The 21193-nt window shown below is 37.7% G+C and overlaps 1 protein-coding gene across 1 annotated transcript in view; it reads right to left on the minus strand.

Annotated features, from left to right (window-relative positions):
• The window catches only part of CEP128 (centrosomal protein 128), a 440326-nt gene that overhangs the window by 400563 nt on the left and 18570 nt on the right, over positions 1–21193 (minus strand). Inside the window, exon 3 of the mRNA XM_061182773.1 lies at positions 12567–12653. Within this exon, the coding sequence (XP_061038756.1) occupies positions 12567–12653 (87 nt within the window). The remainder of the gene's footprint in view (positions 1–12566; positions 12654–21193) is intronic.

Below are 21193 nucleotides of genomic sequence, written 5' to 3' on the forward strand. Positions count from 1 at the left end.
GGTTTAATAACTTGCCCAAAGTCATTAAAATGGTTTCTAGTGGAAAAAAATCAGGATTCAATTTTAAGTCTGACTCCAAAGTCTACATTTTTCCACTAGCCTCAAAGCAAAATTTTGTAAAAATTATTCTCCTGTCTAGTAGTTTCATGAGAAACTTGGCAATAAAATTTTAAACATAAGACTCTACGAACCTAATTCCTAAGATCTGAAATATATTTACAAAAAAAGGTCCTAACAGAATTCAGTTGTTCCATTACAATTTCTTACCCATAGATTCTCACTACTTAGCACTGAAGTTGTTAAAAGATGGAACAGTTCTCACCTTTAGGACAATTAGTAGAACTTAGCCAGAGAGAAAGGGATGGGTACCTTCAGCTCTGGGATATTACAAGTGGCTTGTGCCTGGCTCCAAACCATTAACATTAAGCTTCTGGGCTGTCACTATGTATATCTGACAACTGAAATCCATTGAAAAGAAGAAAAAACCTGGACTTTATTATTTAACATTCAAATTCTTCCAAAGTTCATATATGCCAGATGGTAATGTCCTATTACTCCCAAAGGGAAATTTTAATCAGAGTACTTAATTAGAAGAAAAATTACCTATTAATGCAAGCCTCTAAGCTCTAATTTGATTTTACTATATTTTAACCACTCTTTTCCTTAAAAATGTACTTAATGAATCTGCTGATGTGAATCAAAAGAACTGTATCTTTCTTTTATACCGAATATTAACTACTTTAGCCTCATCAGCTGCAGTCCAAACTTCCACTGCAGAAGGTATTAACTTTTTATGTTGAATATTTTCTTGAGGGCATTCCATTTTTATGGCATTAACATAAAAACAGACCTGTTCTCTCATGAATAGGAACACACAGCTCTATAAATGTTCTAAACATTAAGCTAATCAATTGCACTATTTAACACAGGAGTATATGTTCCAAATATTCCCAGTAAACTTTCATATAAAACCAACCCCACAGGTCCTCTTTGGACCAAATGTTCTCAGACCTCCCAAGAAATTTACAGCATGAGAAATAATGCAGGATGACACTTACTTAAGGTCATGAAGTTCATTAAGACCAAAGATCCTAAGTCATACTATCCAACTTAATATGGCTCATTGGTTGGGCCGGCTACAAGACAGGCTTGTAAAAAAAAAACATCAGTGGTTGTTACTTAGGAAGAAGGGGGAAACCAATGTTGGTGTAGGCAACCTGCAGAATCCACCACACTGCCTTAAGTGGCAGCTAGAACAGCCAACTTTGGCAAGCCTTCAATGCCAATCCTAGCTCAGCATCAGATTTCTTCCCATTCTGTTTCTGTATTTGTTCCATCTAACTCTCATTCTATACATTGCACCAGCTGTAACATTAATGACTTGTGTGACAATGGGCTTTGGTTTTTCAATCAGTTAAGATAATTTCCAGAATCTAGTTTATAAATGTAAATAATATAACCCTTCAAACTTTGAATCCAAAATCCCAATTTTCAGAAAAAATAAATACATATCATCATTAAAATGTGGGCAAGCACAACTCAATGATGTGAATGAATCCTGATGCTGGGTTTTGGGATAATATCCTATCCTTGGCTCTGTCACTGACTAACTGTGAGACTGTGGGCAAGCTAGTACCCATTCTGTGCCTTAGTTTTTTTATCTTGTAAATGAGGATAATAATACTATCTACGTAATAGGACTGTTGAGAGAATTAAATGAGTTACCACAAAAAAAAAAAGGTACCTGTAAACTAAGCTTATGCAGATATTCCCAAAGAGAATATGAAAAGGTAGATGCTACTTCTCTATGAAACACCACACACCCCATTGCTGATCCTCTAACACTGCTCAACTCCTCACAGAGAGAGGCCTTCACATATTATAAGCAAATAAATAAATTTAGAGTTGGAATAAAGATTCAAGCAAACAACAGTGAAATTATATACATTTCAAGAAAAGGTAGTCAAAAAAGTGACTCATCATGACTCCTGACCCTTACAAAACCAACAGGAATAATTCTCACAATTCTCTTGTTAGGGCAGATCGTCTCAGGAGGAAAGCATTGCACTGAATATTTTCATAGCCCCTCACTCACTGGCGAATTATGTTCACAAAACTGAACCTCCATAAAATAAATATGAAGTTCATACACCCTTGTTCAAGTTGACCCTTGAACAACATGGGTTTGAACTGCACTGGTCACATGCGGATTTTTTTCAGTAGTAAATACCACAGTACTACATGATCCAAGATTCGTTGAATCCATGAACACAGAACCACAGATACAGAGGAACCTCAGATACCAAGGGCCAACTATAAGTTATACACAAATTTTCAACTGTGTGGAAGTCCAGAGCTCCAAACCCCATATTGTTCAAAGGTAAACTGTGTATCATTTGTATCCATTTCCTGAGGTTTAGCATTAGTATCATTTATAAAATTTAAGTTAAAAATAAAAGTTCTTGAGATAGCCTCATCCACCAGACAGCAGAAGCAAGAAGAACTACAATCTTGCAGCCTGTGGAACAAAAACCACATTCACAGAAAGATAGACAAGATGAAAAGACAGAGGGCTATGTACCAGATGAAGGAACAAGATAAAACCCCAGAAAAACAACTAAATGAAGTGGAGATAGGCAACCTTCCAGAAAAAGAATTCAGAATAATGATAGTGAAGATGATCCAGGACCTCGGAAAAAGAATGGAGGCAAAGATCGAAAAGATGCATGAAATGTTTAACAAAGACCTAGAAAAATTAAAGAACAAACAGAGATGAACAATACAATAACTGAAATGAAAACTACACTAGAAGGAATCAATAGCAGAATAACTGAGGCAGAAGAACAGATAAGTGACCTGGAAGACAGAATGGTGGAATTCACTGCTGCGGAACAGACTAAAGAAAAAAGAATGAAAAGAAATGAAGACAGCCTAAGAGACCTCTGGGACAACATTAAATGCAACAATATTCGCATTATAGGGGTCCCAGAAGGAGAAGAGAGAGAGAAAGGACCAGAGAAAATATTTGCAAAGATTACAGTCGAAAACTTCCGTAACATGGGAAAGGAAATAGCCACCCAAATCCAGGAAGCACAGAGAGTCCCATACAGGATAAACCCAAGGAGAAACACGCTGAGACACATAGTAATCAAATAGGCAAAAATTAAAGACAAAGAAAAATTATTGAAAGCAGCAAGGGAAAAACAACAAATAACATACACGGGAACTCCCATAAGGTTAACAGCTGATTTCTCAGCAGAAACTCTACAAGCTAGAAAGGAGTGGCATGATATACTTAAAGAGATGAAAGGGAAGAACCTACAACCAAGATTACTCTACCCAGCAAGGATCTCATTCAGATTCGATGGAGAAATCAAAAGCTTTACAGACAAGCAAAAGCTAAGAGAATTCAGCACCACCAAACCAGCTCTACAACAAATGCTAAAGGAACTTCTCTAAGTGGGTAACAGAAGAGAAGAAAAGGACCTACAAGAACAAGCCCAAAACAATTAAGAAAATGATCATAGAACTTACATATGGATAATTACCTTAAACATGAATGGAGTAACTGCTCCAACCAAAAGACACAGGCTTGCTGAATGGATACAAAAACAAGACCCATAAATATGCTGTCTACAAGAGACCCACTTCAGACCTAGGGACACATACAGACTGAAAGTGAGGGGATGGAAAAAGATATTCCATGCAAATGGAAATCAAAAGAAAGCTGGAGCAGCTATACTCATATCAGATAAAATAGACTTTAAAATAAAGAATGTTACAAGAGACAAGGAAGGACACTACACAATGATCAAGGGATCAATCCAAGAAGAAGATATAACAATTATAAATATATATGCACCCAAGAGAGGAGCACCTCAATACATAAGGCAACTGCTAACAGCTGTAAAAGAGGAAATCGACAGTAACACAATAATAATGGGGGACTTTAACACCTCACTTACACCAATGGACAGATCATCCAAAAGGAAAATAAATAAAGAAATAGAAGTTTTAAATGACACAACAGACCAGATAGATTTAATTGATATTTATAGGACATTCCATCCAAAAACAGCACATTACACTTTCTTCTCAAGTGCACACAGAACATTCTCCAGGATAGATCACATCTTGGGTCACAAATCAAGCCTCAGTAAATTTAAGAAAACTGAAATCATATCAAGCATCTTTTCTGACCACAATGCTATGAGAGTAGAAACCAATTACAGGGGAAAAAACGTAAAAAACACAAACACATGGAGGCTAAACACTACGTTACTAAAAAACCAAGAGATCACTGAAGAAATCAGAGAGGAAATCAAAAAATACCTGGAGACAAATGACAATGAAAACACGACAATCCAAAACCTATGGGATGCAGCAAAAGCAGTTCTAAGAGGGAAGTTTACAGCTATACAAGCCTACCTCAAGAAACAAGAAAAATCTCAAATAAACAATCTAACCTTACACCTAAAGGAACTAGAGAAAGAAGAACAAACAAAACCCAAAGTTAGCAGAAGGAAAGAAATCATAAAGATCAGAGCAGAAATAAATGAAATAGAAACAAAGAAAACAATAGCAAAGATCAATAAAACTAAAAGCTGGTTCTTTCAGAAGATAAACAAAATTGATAAACCATTAGCCAGACTCATCCAGGAAAAAAAGAGAGAAGACTCCAATCAACAGAATTAGAAATGAAAAAGAAGAAGAAACAACTGACACTGCAGAAATACAAAGGATCATGAGAGATCACTACAAGCAACTCTATGCCAATAAAATGGACAACCTGGAAGAAATGGACAAATTCTTAGAAAAGTACAACCTTCTGAGATTGAACCAGGAAGAAACAGAAAATATAAACAGACCAATCACAAGCACTGAAATTAAGACTGTGATTAAAATCTTCCAACAAACAAAAGCCCAGGACCAGATGGCTTTCACAGGCAAATTCTATCAAACATTTAGAGAAGAGCTAACACCTATCCTTCTCAAACTCTTCCAAAATTTGGCAGAGGGAGGAAAACTCCCCAACTCATTCTACAAGGCCACCATCACCCTGATACCAAAACCAGACAAAGATACTCCGAAAAAAGAAAATTACAGACCAATATCACTGATGAGTATAGATGCAAAAATCCTCAACAAAATACTAGCAAACAGAATCCAACAACACATTAAAAGGATCATACACCATGATCAAGTGGGATTTATCTCAGGGATGCAAGGATTCTTCAATATATGCAATTCAATCAATGTGATACACCGTATTAACAAATTGAAGAATAAAAACCATATGATCATCTCAATAGATGCAGAAAAAGCTTTTGACAAAATTCAACACCCATTTATGATCAAAACTCTCCAGAAAGTGGGCATAGACGGAACCTACTTCAACATAATAAAGGCCATATACAACAAACCCACAGCAAACATCATTCTCAACGGTGAAAAACTGAAAGCATTTCCTCTAAGATCAGGAACAAGACAAGGATGTCCACTCTCACCGCTATTATTCAACGTAGTTTTGGAAGTCCTAGCCACAGCAATCAGAGAAGAAAAAGAAATAAAAGGAATACAAATTGGAAAAGAAGAAGTAAAACTGTCACTGCTTGCAGATGACATGATACTATACATAGAGAATCCTAAAGACGCCACCAGAAAACTACTAGAGCTAATCAATGAATTTGGTAAAGTTGCAGGATACAAAATTAATGCACAGAAATCACTTGCATTCCTATACACTAATGATGAAAAATCTGAAAGAGAAATTAAGGAAACACTTCCATTTACCACTGCAACAAAAAGAATAAAATACCTAGGAATAAACCTTCCTAGGGAGACAAAAGACCTGTATGCAGAAAACTATAAGACACTGATGAAAGAAATTAAAGGTGATACCAACAGATGGAGAGATATACCATGTTCTTGGATTGGAAGAATCAATATTGCGAAAATGACTATACTACCCAAAGCAACCTACAGATTCAATGCAATCCCTATCAAATTACCAATGGCATTTTTTATGGAACTAGAAAACAAAAAATCTTAAAATTTGTATGGAGACAGAAAAGACCCCGAATAGCCAAAGCAGTCTTGAGGGAAAAAACAGAGCTGGAGGAATCAGACTCCCTGACTTCAGACTATACTACAAAGCTACAGTAATCAAGACAATATGGTACTGGCACAAAAACAGAAATACAGATCAATGGAACAAGATAAAAAGCCCAGAGGTAAACCCACGCACCTATGGTCAACTAATCTATGACAAAGGAGGCAAGGATATACAATGGAGAAAAGACAGTCTCTTCAGTAAGTGGTGCTGGGAAAACTGGACAGCTACATGTAAAAGAATGAAATTAGAACACTCCCTAACACCATACACAAAAATAAACTCAAAATGGATTAGAGACCTAAATGTAAGACCGGACACTATAAAACTCTTAGAGGAAAACATAGGAAGAACACTCTCTGACATAAATCACAGCAAGATCTTTTTTGATCCACCTCCTAGAGTAATGGAAATAAAAACAAAAATAAACAAATGGGACCTAATGAAACTTGAAAGCTTTTGCACAGCAAAGGAAACCATAAACAAGACGAAAAGACAACCCTCAGAATGGGAGAAAATATTTGCAAACGAATCAACAGACAAAGAATTAATCTCCAAAATATATAAACAGCTCATGCAGCTCAATATTAAAAAAACAAACAACCCAATCCAAAAATGGGCAGAAGCCCTAAATAGACATTTCTCCAAAGAAGACATACAGATGGCCAAGAAGCCCATGAAAAGCTGCTCAACATCACTAATTATTAGAGAAATGCAAATCAAAATGACAATTAGGTATAACCTCACACCGGTTAGAACAGGCATCATCAGAAAATCTACAAACAACAAATGCTGGAGAGGGTGTGAAGAAAAGGGAACCCTCTTGCACTGTTGGTGGGAATGTAAACTGATACAGCCACTATGGAGAACAGTATGGAGGTTCCTTAAAAACCTAAAATAGAATTACCATATGATCCAGCAATCCCACTACTGGGCATATACCCAGAGAAAACCACAATTCAAAAAGACACATGTACCCCAATGTTCACTGCAGCACTATTTACAATAGCCAGGTCATGGAAGCAACCTAAATGCCCATCGACAGACGAATGGATAAAGAAGATGTGGTACATATATACAATGGAATATTAGCCATAAAAAGGAACGAAATTGGGTCATTTTTTGAGACGTGGATGGATCTAGAGACTGTCATACAGAGTGAAGCAAGTCAGAAAGAGAAAAACAAATATCGTATATTAATGCATATATGTGGAACCTAGAAAAATGGTACAGATGAACCGGTTTGCAGGGCAGAAATTGAGACACAGATGTAGAGAACAAATGTATGGACACCAAGGGGGGAAAGCCGCAGGGGGGTGGGGGTGGTGGTGTGATGAAATGGGCGTTTGGGATTGACATGTATACACTGATGTGTACAAAATTGATGACTAATAAGAACCTGTTGTATACAAAAATAAATAAAATTCAAAAATTTTTTAAATAAATAAATAAATAAATAAAAATAATAAAAGTTCTTGTCTTCCCTAGAGCAGAATGGCTGATCCCATTTCCTAGGAAATGTCTTATATTTTAAAAGAGAAATGCTAATTTCAATTAGGCAATGGATATTTAACATGGAGAAATTTTTTTAACAGTTGAACACTGATTAAAATGGATTAACCAAAATTCAATATCCATTCATGATAAAAACTCTTACCAAAGTGGGTATAGGAGGAACATATCTCATAATAATGAAAGCTATTTATGACAAACCCACAGCCAACATAATACTCAACAGTGAAAAGCTGAAAGCCTTCCCACTAAAATCTGGAACAAGACAAGGATGCCCGCTCACCACTCCTATTCAACATAGTATTGGAAGTCCTAGCCACAGCAGCCAGACAAGAAAAAGAAATAAAAGGTATCCAAATTGGAAGGGAAGAGGTAAAATTGTCATTATATGCAGATGACATGATACTATATACAGAAAACCCTAAAGACTCAACACAAAAACTACTAGAACTGATAAACGAATTCAGCAAGGTAGCAGGATACAAGGTTAGCATACAGAAATCTGTTGCATTTCTTTGCACTAAGAATGAAATATCAGAAAAGGCATGTAAACAAACAATCCCTAACGATCCCTTTTAAAATTGCATCCAAAAACAAAAATAAGTACTTAGGAATAAACCTGACCAAAGAGGTTTTGAAAGACTTATATGCTGAGAACTATAAAACATTGATAAAAGAAATTGAAGATGACTCAAAGAAATGGAAAGATATCCCATGCTCTTAGATTGGAAGAATTAACATAGTTAAAATGGTAATACAGCCCAAAGTAATCTACAGATTTAATGCAAACCCCATCAAAATACCCATGACATTTTTCACAGAACTACAACAAATAATCCTAAAATTTATATGGAACCATAAAAGACACAGAATTGCCAAAGCTACCCTGAGGAAAAAGAACAAAGCTGGACGCATAACCCTCCCAAACTTCAGACAATACTACAAAAAGCTACAGTAATCCAAACAGCATGGTATTGGCACAAAAACAGACATATAGATCAATGGAACAGGATAGAGAGCTCAGAAATAAACCCACATACCAACGGTCAATTAATCTACAACAAAGGAGGCAAGAATACATGATGGAGAAAAGACAGTCTCTTCAGCAAGTGGTGTTGGGAAAGCTGGAAAGTCGCATGTAAATCAATGAAGTTAGAACACTCCCTCACACCATACACAAAAATAAACTCAAAATGGCTTAAAGACCTAAATATAAGACATGACAGGGCTTCCCTGGTGGCGCAGTGGTTAAGAATCTGCCTGCCAATGCAGGGGACACGGGTTCGAGCCCTGGTCTGGGAAGATCCCACATGCCGTGGAGCAACTAAGCCCGGGAGCCACAACTACTGAGCCTGCGCGTCTGGAGCCTGTGCTCTGCAACAAGAGAGGCCGCGACAGTGAGAGGCCAGCGCATCGCGATGAAGAGTGGCCCCCGCTCGCCGCAACTGGAGAAAGCCCGCACACAGAAACGAAGACCCAACACAGCCAAAAATAAATAAATTAATTAATTAATTTTTTTAAAAAATTAAAAAAAAAAAAAAAAAGACATGACACCATAAAACTCCTAGAAGAGAACATAGGCAAAACGTTCTCCAACATAAATTGTAGCAATGTTTTCTTAGGTCAGTCTCCCAAGGCAATAGAAATAAAAGCAAAAAGAAACAAATGGGACCTAATCAAATTTATAAGCTTTTGCACAGCAAAGGAAACCATAAACAAAATGAAAAGACAACCTACGGAATGGGAGAAAATATTTGCAAACAATGTGACAAGGATTAAGTTCCAAAATAAACAAACAGCTCATACAACTCAATAACAACAACAACAAAAAATCCAATCAAATAATGGGCAGAAGACCTAAATAGACATTTCTCCAAAGAAGAGATACAGATGGCCAATAGGCATATGAAAAGTTGCTCAACATCACTAATTATTAGAGAGATGAAAATCAAAGCTGCAGTGCGGTATCACCTCACACCAGTCAGAATGGCCATCATTAAAAAGTCTGCAAATAATAAATGCTAATGAAGGTGTGAAGAAAAAGGAACACTCCTACACTGTTGGTGGGAAAGTAAACTGGTGCAGCACTATGGAAAAAGGTATGGATGTTCCTTAAAAAACTAAAAATAGAATTGCCATAAGATCCAGCAATCCCACTCCTGGGCATACATCCAGAAAAACCTCTAATTCAAAAAGATGCATGCACTCCAATGTTCATAGCAGCAGTATTTACAATAGCCAAGACATGGAAGCAACCTAAATGTCCATCAACAGATGAATGGATAAAGAAGATGTGGTATATACATATATACAGTGGAATACTACTCAGCCATAAAAAATGAAATAACGCCATTTGCAGCAACATTGGATGAACCTAGAGATTATAATACTAAGTGAAGTAAGTCAGAAAGAGGAAGACAAATATCATATGATATCACTTATACGTGGAAACTAAAATATGATACAAATGAACTTATTTACAAAACAGACTCACAGACATAGAAAACTATGGTTACCGAAGGGGAAAGGGGGTGGGTGAGGGATAAATTAGGAATTTGAGATTAGCAGATACAAACTATTATATATAAAGTAGATAAACAAGGTCCTACTCTATAGCACAGGGAACTATATTCAATATCCTATAATAAACCATAATGGAAAAGAATATTAAAATATATATGTGTGTGTGTATAACTGAATCACTTTGCTGTACACCAGAAACACATTGTAAATCAACTATACCTCAATAAAATAATAATTATAATAATAATAATTTGAAAATGGATTAGCCTGTTACAGGCTGTTGAAAAAAAAATAGCAGGTTCTACATCAAGAGAACTTGCATGAACTGGAGCACAGTCTCAAAAAGAAAGAAAGAAACAAACAAATCACTCTCCAGGGTCCCTCCCTAAACAGAACACACAATAATTAAAAATTTTTAAATAGAGGATAATACTATCATGTACTTAGAGGACTTAAAGAATACAAATAGAAAGATTCAGATAAATCACATGATAGTTGGCACATTACATACACTCATTTTTAGGTATGCCCATTTTACTGCTATATTTTGTAACAGTAAGTATTTTAATGCTAAGAAAGCAATTTTCACTGAGCAGCCCATCAGATTCACTTGTGAGAAATACTCTTTCTGAGTTGCACATCTTCCCATAGATTACAGCAGGTGCCCCCCCAGGTTACTTACAGCTGGTAGGGAGGAAATCATTGCTCTATCGAGGGAGTGTAATATAAGGCAATGAGTGACATCCCCCTCTGGCATGCTGGGAGCAGAAATCATTGAGAGACAACTACTTTAACAGAACAAGAATTTGAGGAAACTAAGGGGAAGACTCTAGACCAGACAAGGAACAGCCTAAAGTAAAAGGAAAGAATCTTATTCTCCTGTGTCCTATTTTAAATATGAGTGCCTTGCAGTCTAGGTACTTACAACTCAGATGGGAAAGAAATACCTGTTGAGCTTATCTACTTCCCATGTATAAAACTACTCCCCCAGGGCTTCCCTGGTGGCACAGTGGTTAAGAATCCGCCTGCCAATGCAGGGGACACGGGTTCGAGCCCTGGTCCAGGAAGATCCCACATGCCGCGGAGCAACTAAGCCCGTGCGCCACAGCTACTGAGCCTGAGCTCTAGAGCCCGCGAGCCACAACTACTGAGCCCTTGTGCCACAAATACTGAAGACCACATGCCTAGAGCCTGTGCTCCGCAACAAGAGAAGTCACCGCAATGAGAAGCCCACGCACTGCAACAAAGAGTAGCCCCCGCTCACCACAACTAGAGAAAGCCCGCAAGCACAGCAACAAAGACCCAACGCAGCCAAAAAAATAAATAAATTTATAAAAAAAAAAAAAAAAAAAAACTACTCCCCCAGAGCTCAGCATTACTCAATTCTAGGCCTACCAATTCTAGGAGAACACATTCTGTGTTTTAAAAGCTTACCTGTACAGATGTTTCACTTAATACATAGTTTTATTTCCCAATTGCTCAATTCAAGGGAAATTCATCTAATAGTCAACCTGACAAAGTAGGTTTTTCTCTGCTACTAGTTAATAATGTTTTTAATTTTTTACTAATAAATTAAAGAGCAAAGAATTAACTCCCATTATTAATAAGGTAGTTAAATCTAAAACATTTCATGAGCTACCCAAATATATAAAATCTATGGCCCCATTTGCAAATATACCATAAATCATAAAAATTTGGTAGATGCAAGAAAGTCCAAGTTTATTTTCTAAATGAAAGTAGTAAAAAAACCTTATGAGAGAAAATATGTTCCCTGCGCTCAAGCAATTAGCTTCCGATTACAAGCAAATGATGACTATACTTCTGCTTTGTAAAAAGAAAATAACAAATAATCAATTAAACTTGGGACTTATGTGACAACTCAGTACAGCACAGATATATATAAAACTATCATTATAGCACACATGTAATACTAATCTTATTAGAGTGTATACTCATAATTAGAAACATGAAGGAATAAATTTCATTGGTTTTCTAAGAGTTTACAGAAGATGAGTTAGCAAATTCCAAAAGAAGGAAATAAGAGACAGAATTAGCAAAATATTAATTAAAAAAATATTCATTTTAGGGAATTCCCTGGTGGTCCAGTGGTTAGGACTCCATGCTCTCACTGCCGAGGGCCCAGGGTTCAATCCCTAGTCAGGGAACTAAAATCGCACAAGCCATGTGGCACAGCCAAAAAAAAAAAAGTAAAGCTTTCAAATTCAATAGAATCTAATCTATATAAACTAGCTGGCAAGCCATCTGACAAGCTAAATTTAAACTATAAAATAATAAAGCAGTTGAAAAGCTAAAGCTATTCACAATGGTTACGTCCTTTATCTCACATCCATACTCCTCAACAACTAAATTTCCAAAAAGGTAGGTAAGAGAAAATGCAAACATATGTAAACATTCTTACGTGTTCTATAGCCCCCGCCTGTCCATTACTATAGTCTCGATACTGTCCAAGCATCTGGTCGACTTGCCGCAGGTTCCGACTGGTGTCCTAAAGAAAGAAAGTGGACTTTATTGCTCCAAACAATGTTTTCCCCAATCAATCTTAGCGGCATATCAAACAGCTAGGTCACCCATTTGCAAAAGGTACAATTTATATAATAATTAAGTTGGGTATCAATATACTTCATAAATATCAAATAAATCTTATTAACAGCACTGACAGAGAAACTCAAATCCATCTGCAATTTACTTGTGTGAAATCTGAAGCACAACATTTCAATCCTTATCCAAGGTTCCATAATTAGTTGGCAACAAAACCATAAATTGGAAAAGAATCCTCATCGTCAATTTGTGCACCTCAACTAATTCAGACCCTCTTTATAGAAGAGAAATCCTGAGAAAAATCTAGTCGATTGTGTTCATGACAAGCAAATCATTAGGATCAATGTTATTTCAATTATTACTTTACCTCAAGAACTCCATTAAGAGAAAAGAAAACAAAGTATCCTTTAACTTTTAGCTATAAAATTTGTTTGTAATTACAATAAAAATGGTTTCCACCTAAATATGCTAGGCTTCACCTGAGAGGTAAATGGAGGCATTTCGGGGGGAGGGGCAAGATGGCAGAAGAGTAAGACGCGGAGATCACCTTCCTCTCCACAGATACGTGAGAAATACATCTACACGTGGAACTGCTCCTACAGAACACCCACTGAACGCTGGCAGAAGACGTCAGACCTCCCAAAAGGCAAGAAAATCCCCACGTACTTGGGTAGGGCAAAAGAAAAAAGAAATAACAGAGACAAAAGAATAGGGACGGGACCTGCACCAGTGGGAGGGAGCTGTGAAGGAGGAAAGGTTTCCACACACTAGGAAGCCCCTTCGTGGGCAGAGACTGCGGGTGGCGGAGGCGGGAAGCTTCAGAGCCACGGAGGAGAGCGCAGCCACAGGGGTGCGGAGGGCAAAGCAGAGAGATTCCCGCACAGAGGAGCGGTGCCGAGCAGCACTCACCAGCCCGAGAGGCTTGTCTGCTCACCCGCCGGGGCGGGCGGGGGCTGGGAGCTGAGGCGCGGGCTTCGGTCGGATCCCAGAGAGAGGACTGGGGTTGGCTGCATGAACACAGCCTGAAGGGGCTAGCGCACCACAACTAGCCGGGAGGGTGCCCGAGAAAAAGTCTGCAGCTGCCGAAGAGGCAAGAGACTTTTTCTTGCCTCTTTGTTTCACGGCGCGCAAGGAGAGGGGATTCAGAGCGCCACTTAAACGAACTCCAGAGACGGGCGTGAGCCGCGGCTATCAGCGCGGACCCCAGAGACGGGCATGAGACGCTAAGGCTGCTGCTGCCGCCACCAAAAAGCCTGTGGGCGAGCACAGGTCATTCTCCACACCGCCCCTCCCGGGAGCCTGTGCAGCCCGCCACGGCCAGGCTCCCGTAATCTGGGGACAACTTCCCCGGGAAAGCGCACGGCGCACCATAGGCTGCTGCAACGTCACGCCGGCTTCTGCCGCCGCAGGCTCGCCCCGCCTCCTCCATACCGCTCCCTCCCCCCCGGCCTGACTGAGCCAGAGCCCCCAAATTAGCTGCTCCTTTAACCCCGTTCTGTCTGGGCGGGGAACAGACGCCCTCAGGCGACCTACATGCAGAGGCGGGTCCAAATCCAAAGCTGAACCCCGGGAGCTGTACGAACAAAGAAGAGAAAGGGAAATCTCTCCCAGCAGCCTCAGAAGCAGCGGATTAAAGCTCCACAAACAACTTGATGTGCCTGCATCTGTTGAATACCTGAATAGACAACGAATCATCCCAAATTTAGGAGGTGGACTTTGGGAGCAGGATATATTAACTTTTCCCCTTTTCCTTTTTTTGTGAGTGTATATGTGTATGCTTCTGGGTGAGATTTTGTCTGTATAGCTTTGCTCTCACTGTTAGTCCTAGGGTTAGGTCTGTCCGTTTTTTTTTTTTTTTTTTTTTTGCTTAAAAAATTTTTTTTCCCTAATAAATGTTTTCTTAATAATATTTTCCTTATTTTCTATTTTTAAAAAATTTAAAAAAAATTTTTTAATAAGTTTTTTCATATTTTTTATTTTAAAAAATTAAAAAACATTTTTTTTCTTCATAAATTTTTTCTTAATAATTTATTTCTTATTTTTAGTATAAAAAATTAATAAATCTATTTTTAAAAATTAAAAAAAATTTTTTTTCTTAATAAATTTATTCTTAATAATTTTTTTTCTTATTTTTTATTATAATTGCTTTATTTTATTTTATTTTATCCTCTTTCTTTCTTTCTTTCCATTTTTTCTCCCTTTTATTCTGAGCCGTGTGGATGAAAGGCTCTTGGTGCTCCAGCCAGGCATCAGGGCTGTGCCTCTGAGGTGGGAGAGCCAACTTCAGGACACTGGTCCACAAGAGACCTCCCAGCTCCACGTAATACCAAACGGCGAAAATTTCTCACAGATCTCCATCTCAACATCAAGACCCAGCTTCACTCAACGACCAGCAAGCTACAGTGCTGGACACCCTATGCCAAACAACTAGCAAGACAGGAACACAGCCCCATCCATTAACAGAGAGGCTGCCTAAAATCATAATAAGGCCACAGACACCCCAAAACACACCACCAGACGTGGACGAGCCCACCAGAAAGACAAGATCCAGCCTCATCCACCAGAACACAGGCACTAGTTCCCTCCACCAGGAAACCTACACAACCCACTGAACCAACCTTAGCCACTGGGGACAGATACCAAAAACAACGGGAACTACGAACCTGCAGCCTGTGAAAAGGAGACCCCAAACACAGTAAGATAAGCAAAATGAGAAGACAGAAAAACACACAGCAGATGAAGGAGCAGGGTCAAAACACACCAGACCTAACAAATGAAGAAGAAATAGGTAGTCTACCTGAAAAAGAATTCAGAATAATGATAGTAAGGATGATCCAAAATCTTGGAAATAGAATAGACAAAATGCAAGAAACACTGAACAAGGACGTAGAAGAACTAAAGAGGAACCAAGCAACGATGAAAAGCACAATAAATGAAATTAAAAATACTCTAGATGGGATCAATAGCAGAATAACTGAGGCAGAAGAACGGATAAGTGACCTGGAAGATAAAATGGTGGAAATAACTACTGCAGAGCAGAATAAAGAAAAAAGAATGAAAAGAACTGAGGACAGTCTCAGAGACCTCTGGGACAACATTAAACGCACCAACATTCAAATTATAGGGGTCCCAGAAGAAGAAGAGAAAAAGAAAGGGACTGAGAAAATATTTGAAGAGATTATAGTTGAAAACTTCCCTAATATGGGAAAGGAAATAGTTAATCAAGTCCTGGAAGCACAGAGAGTCCCATACAGGATAAATCCAAGAAGAAACACACCAAGACACATATTAATCAAACTATCAAAAATTAAATATAAAGAAAACATATTAAAAGCAGCAAGGGAAAAACAACAAATAACACACAAGGGCATCCCCATAAGGTTAACAGCTGATCTTTCAGCAGAAACTCTGCAAGCCAGAAGGGAGTGGCAGGATATACTTAAAGTGATGAAGGAGAAAAAGCCTACAACCAAGATTACTCTACCCAGCAAGGATCTCATTCAGATTTGATGGAGAAATTAAAACCTTTACAGACAAGCAAAAGCTGAGAGAGTTCAGCACCACCAAACCAGCTTTACAACAAATGCTAAAGGAACTTCTCTAGGCAAGAAACACAAGAGAAGGAAAACACCTACAATAACAAACCCAAAACATTTAAGAAAATGGGAATAGGAACATACATATCGATAATTACCTTAAATGTAAATGGATTAAATGCTCCCACCAAAAGACACAGACTGGCTGAATGGATACAAAAACAAGACCCATATATATGCTGTCTACAAGAGACCCACTTCAGACCTAGAGACACATACAGACTGAAAGTGAGGGGATGGAAAAAGATATTCCATGCAAATGGAAATCAAAAGAAAGCTGGAGTAGCAATTCTCATATCAGACAAAATAGACTTTAAAATAAAGACTATTACAAGAGACAAAGAAGGACACTATATAATGATCAAGGGATCGATCCAAGAGGAAGGTATAGCAATTGTAAATATTTATGCCCCCAACATAGGAGCACCTCAATACATAAGGCAAATACTAACAACCATAAAAGGGGAAATCGACAGTAACACAATCATAGTAGGGGACTTTAACACCCCACTTTCACCAATGGACAGATCATCCAAAATGAAAATAAATAAGGAAACACAAGCTTTAAATGATACATTAAACAAGATGGACTTAATTGATATTTATAGGACATTCCACCCAAAAACAACAGAATACACATTTTTCTCAAGTGCTCATGGAACATTCTCCAGGATAGATCATATCTTGGGTCACAAATCAAGCCTTGGTAAATTTAAAAAAATTGAAATCGTATCAAGTATCTTTTCCGACCACAACGCTATGAGACTAGATATCAATTACAGGAAAAGATCTGTAAAAAATACAAACACATGGAGGCTACACAATACACTACTTAATAACGAAGTGATCACTGAAGAAATCAAAGGGGAAATCAAAAAATACCTAGAAACAAATGACAATGGAGACACGACGATCCAAAACCTATGGGATGCAGCAAAAGCAGTTCTAAGAGGGAAGTTTATAGCAATACAAGCCTACATCAAGAAACAGGAAACATCTCGAATAAACAACCTAACCTTGCACCTAAAGCAATTAGAGAAAGAAGACCAAAAAAACCCCAAAGCTAGCAGAAGGAAAGAAATCATAAAGATCAGATCAGAAATAAATGAAAAAGAAATGAAGGAAACAATAGCAAAAATCAATGAAACTAAAAGCTGGTTCTTTGAGAAGATAAACAAAATTGATAAACCATTAGCCAGACTCATCAAGAGAAAAAGGGAGAAGACTCAAATTAATAGAATTGGAAATGAAAAAGGAGAAGTAACCACTGACACTGCAGAAATACAAACGATCATGAGACATTACTACAAGCAACTCTATGCCAATAAAATGGACAACCTGGAAGAAATGGACAGATTCTTAGAAATGCACAACCTGCCAAGACTGAACCAGGAAGAAATAGAAAATATGAACAGACCAATCACAAGCACTGAAATTGAAACTGTGATTAAAAATCTTCCAACACACAAAAGCCCAGGACCAGATGGCTTCACAGGCGAATTCTATCAAACATTTAGAGAAGAGCTAACACCTATCCTTCTCAAACTCTTCCAAAATATTGCAGAGGGAGGAACACTCCCCAACTCATTCTACGAGGCCACCATCACCCTGATACCAAAACCAGACAAAGATGTCACAAAGAAAGAAAACTACAGGCCAATATCACTGATGAACATAGATGCAAAAATCCTCAACAAAATACTAGCAAACAGAATCCAACAGCACATTAAAAGGATTATACACCATGATCAAGTGGGGTTTATTCCAGGAATGCAAGGATTCTTCAATATACGCAAATCAATCAACGTGATACATCATATTAACAAATTGAAGGAGAAAAACCATATGATCATCTCAATAGATGCAGAGAAAGCTTTCGACAAAATTCAACACCCATTTATGATAAAAGTCCTGCAGAAAGTAGGCATAGAGGGAACTTTCCTCAACATAATAAAGGCCGTATATGACAAACCCACAGCCAACATTGTCCTCAATGGTGAAAAACTGAAACCATTTCCACTAAGATCAGGAACAAGACAAGGTTGCCCACTCTCACCACTATTATTCAACATAGTTTTGGAAGTGTTAGCCACAGCAATCAGAGAAGAAAAAGAAATAAAAGGAATCCAAATCGGAAAAGAAGAAGTAAAGCTGTCACTGTTTGCAGATGACATGATACTATACATAGAGAATCCAAAAGGTGCTACCAGAAAACTACTAGAGCTAATCAACGAATTTGGTAAAGTAGCAGGATACAAAATTAATGCACAGAAATCTCTTGCATTCCTGTATGCTAATGATGAAAAATCTGAAAGTGAAATTAAGAAAACACTCCCGTTTACCATTGCAACAAAAAGAATAAAATATCTAGGAATAAACCTACCTAAGGAGACAAAAGACCTGTATGCAGAAAATTATAGGACACTGATGAAAGAAATTAAAGATGATACAAATAGATGGAGAGATATACCATGTTCTTGGATTGGAAGTATCAACATTGTGAAAATGACTCTGCTACCCAAAGCAATCACAGATTCAACGCAATCCCTATCAAACTACCACTGGCATTTTTCACAGAACTAGAACAAAAAATTTCACAATTTGTATGGAAACACAAAAGACCCCGAATAGCCAACGCAATCTTGAGAACGAAAAATGGAGCTGGAGGAATCAGGTTCCCTGACTTCAGACTATATTACAAAGCTACAGTAATCAAGACAGTTTGGTACTGGCACAAAAACAGAAATATAGATCAATGGAACAGGATAGAAAGCCCAGAGATAAGCCCACGCACAGATGGTCACCTTATCTTTGATAAAGGAGGCAAGCATATACAGTGGAGAAAAGACAGCCTCTTCAATAAGTGGTGCTGGGAAAATTGGACAGGTACATGTAAAAGTATGAAATTAGAACACTCCCTGACACCATACACAAAAATAAACTCAAAATGGATTAAAGACCTAAGTGTAAGGCCAGACACTATCAAACTCTTAGAGGAAAACATAGGCAGAACACTCTATGACATAAATCACAGCAAGATCCTTTTTGACCCAGCTCCTAGAGAAATGGAAATAAAAACACAAATAAACAAATGGGACCTAATGAAACTTAAAAGCTTTTGCACAGCAAAGGAAACCATAAACAAGACCAAAAGACAACCCTCAGAATGGGAGAAAATATTTGCAAATGAAGCAACTGACAAAGGATTAATCTCCAAGATTTACAAGCAGCTCATGCAGCTCAATAACAAAAAAACAAACAACCCAATCCAAAAATGGGCAGAAGACCTAAACAGACATTTCTCCAAAGAAGATATACAGATTGCCAACAGACACATGAAAGAATGCTCAACATCATTAATCATTAGAGAAATGCAAATCAAAACTACAATGAGGTATCATCTCACACTGGTCAGAATGGCCATCATCAAAAAATCTAGAAACAATAAATGCTGGAGAGGGTGTGGAGAAAAGGGAACACTCTTGCACTGTTGGTGGGAATGTAAATTGATACAGCCACTATGGAGAACAGTATGGAGGTTCCTTAAAAAACTAAAAATAGAACTACCATACGACCCAGCAATCCCACTACTGGGCATATACCCTGAGAAAGCCATAATTCAGAAAGAGTCATGTACCAAAATATTCATTGCAGCTCTGTTTACAATAGCCAGGACATGGAAGCAACCTAGGTGTCCATCATCGGATGAATGGATAAAGAAGACGTGGCACATATATACAATGGAATATTACTCAGCCATAAAAAGAAATGAAATGGAGGTGTTTGTAATGAGGTGGATGGAGTTAGAGTCTGTCATACAGAGTGAAGTAAGTCAGAAAGAGAAAAAGAAATACAGTATGCTAACACATGTATATGGAATCTAAGGAGAAAAAAAAAAAGGTCATGAAGAACCTAGTGGCAAGATGGGAATAAAGACACAGACCTACTAGAGAATGGACTTGAGGATATGGGGAGGGGGAGGGGTGAGATGTGACAGGGTGAGAGAGTGTCATGGACATATATACACTACCAAATGTAAAATAGATAGCTAGTGGGAAGCAGCCGCATAGCACAAGGAGATCAGCTCGGTGCTTTGTGACCACCTAGAGGGGTGGGATAGGGAGGGTGGGAGGGAGGGAGATGCAAGAGGGAAGAGATATGGGAACATATGTATATGTATAACTGATTCACTTTGTTATAAAGCAGAAGCTAACACACCATTGTAAAGCAATTATACTTCAATAAAGATGTTTAAAAAAAAAAAAAAATTACCAGGGAAAATAATTCAAATTATATGATTTATATACAGAAAGATGGACAGTGTGACTGTGATTCAGATGACAAGGGGAGAATGTTATATGATAGGAAGTTGCTATGAACGATCTTTACACTATGTTACAGTTTCTTTTTCTTTAACCTGAAAGTCAAATAAAACTATTGAAAAATTAAAAAAAAAAAATGGAGGCATTTCTTTCAAAAATATATACTTACTAATATGTTTCAGTAGTGGGAAAGTACAAGAATTTGTACTGCAAAAATCCAATATTATGTTAGTTTAAATAAGTTTAGAAAGAAAAAGTCTCCTGAGTTTTAAATCAAATTATGGTTTCTCCACCAGAAATGAGCCTCTTCTTATCTAAGCATACTAACCCAAAGCAATTGAAAGCCAAAATCCATGTTTATCCAGGCAAAACGGAAGTTAAGAGATTAAAGGGTAGGAAAAAAAGGCTGAGTTTTCTTTTTGCCCTTCCTCTACCTCTTTTCCAAAGCCCTTTCCTATGGAGGGAATGTAAACTGCTGCCACTCAAACTTCCAAACACTGTCAAAAATTAGCCTCTAAATAAAAATGGCATCTCAGTATCATTCATCCATGAATAATTTACCTACCCAA

The sequence above is a fragment of the Eubalaena glacialis genome, chromosome 2 (assembly GCF_028564815.1).
Source record: "Eubalaena glacialis isolate mEubGla1 chromosome 2, mEubGla1.1.hap2.+ XY, whole genome shotgun sequence".
Lineage (NCBI taxonomy): Eukaryota > Metazoa > Chordata > Mammalia > Artiodactyla > Balaenidae > Eubalaena > Eubalaena glacialis.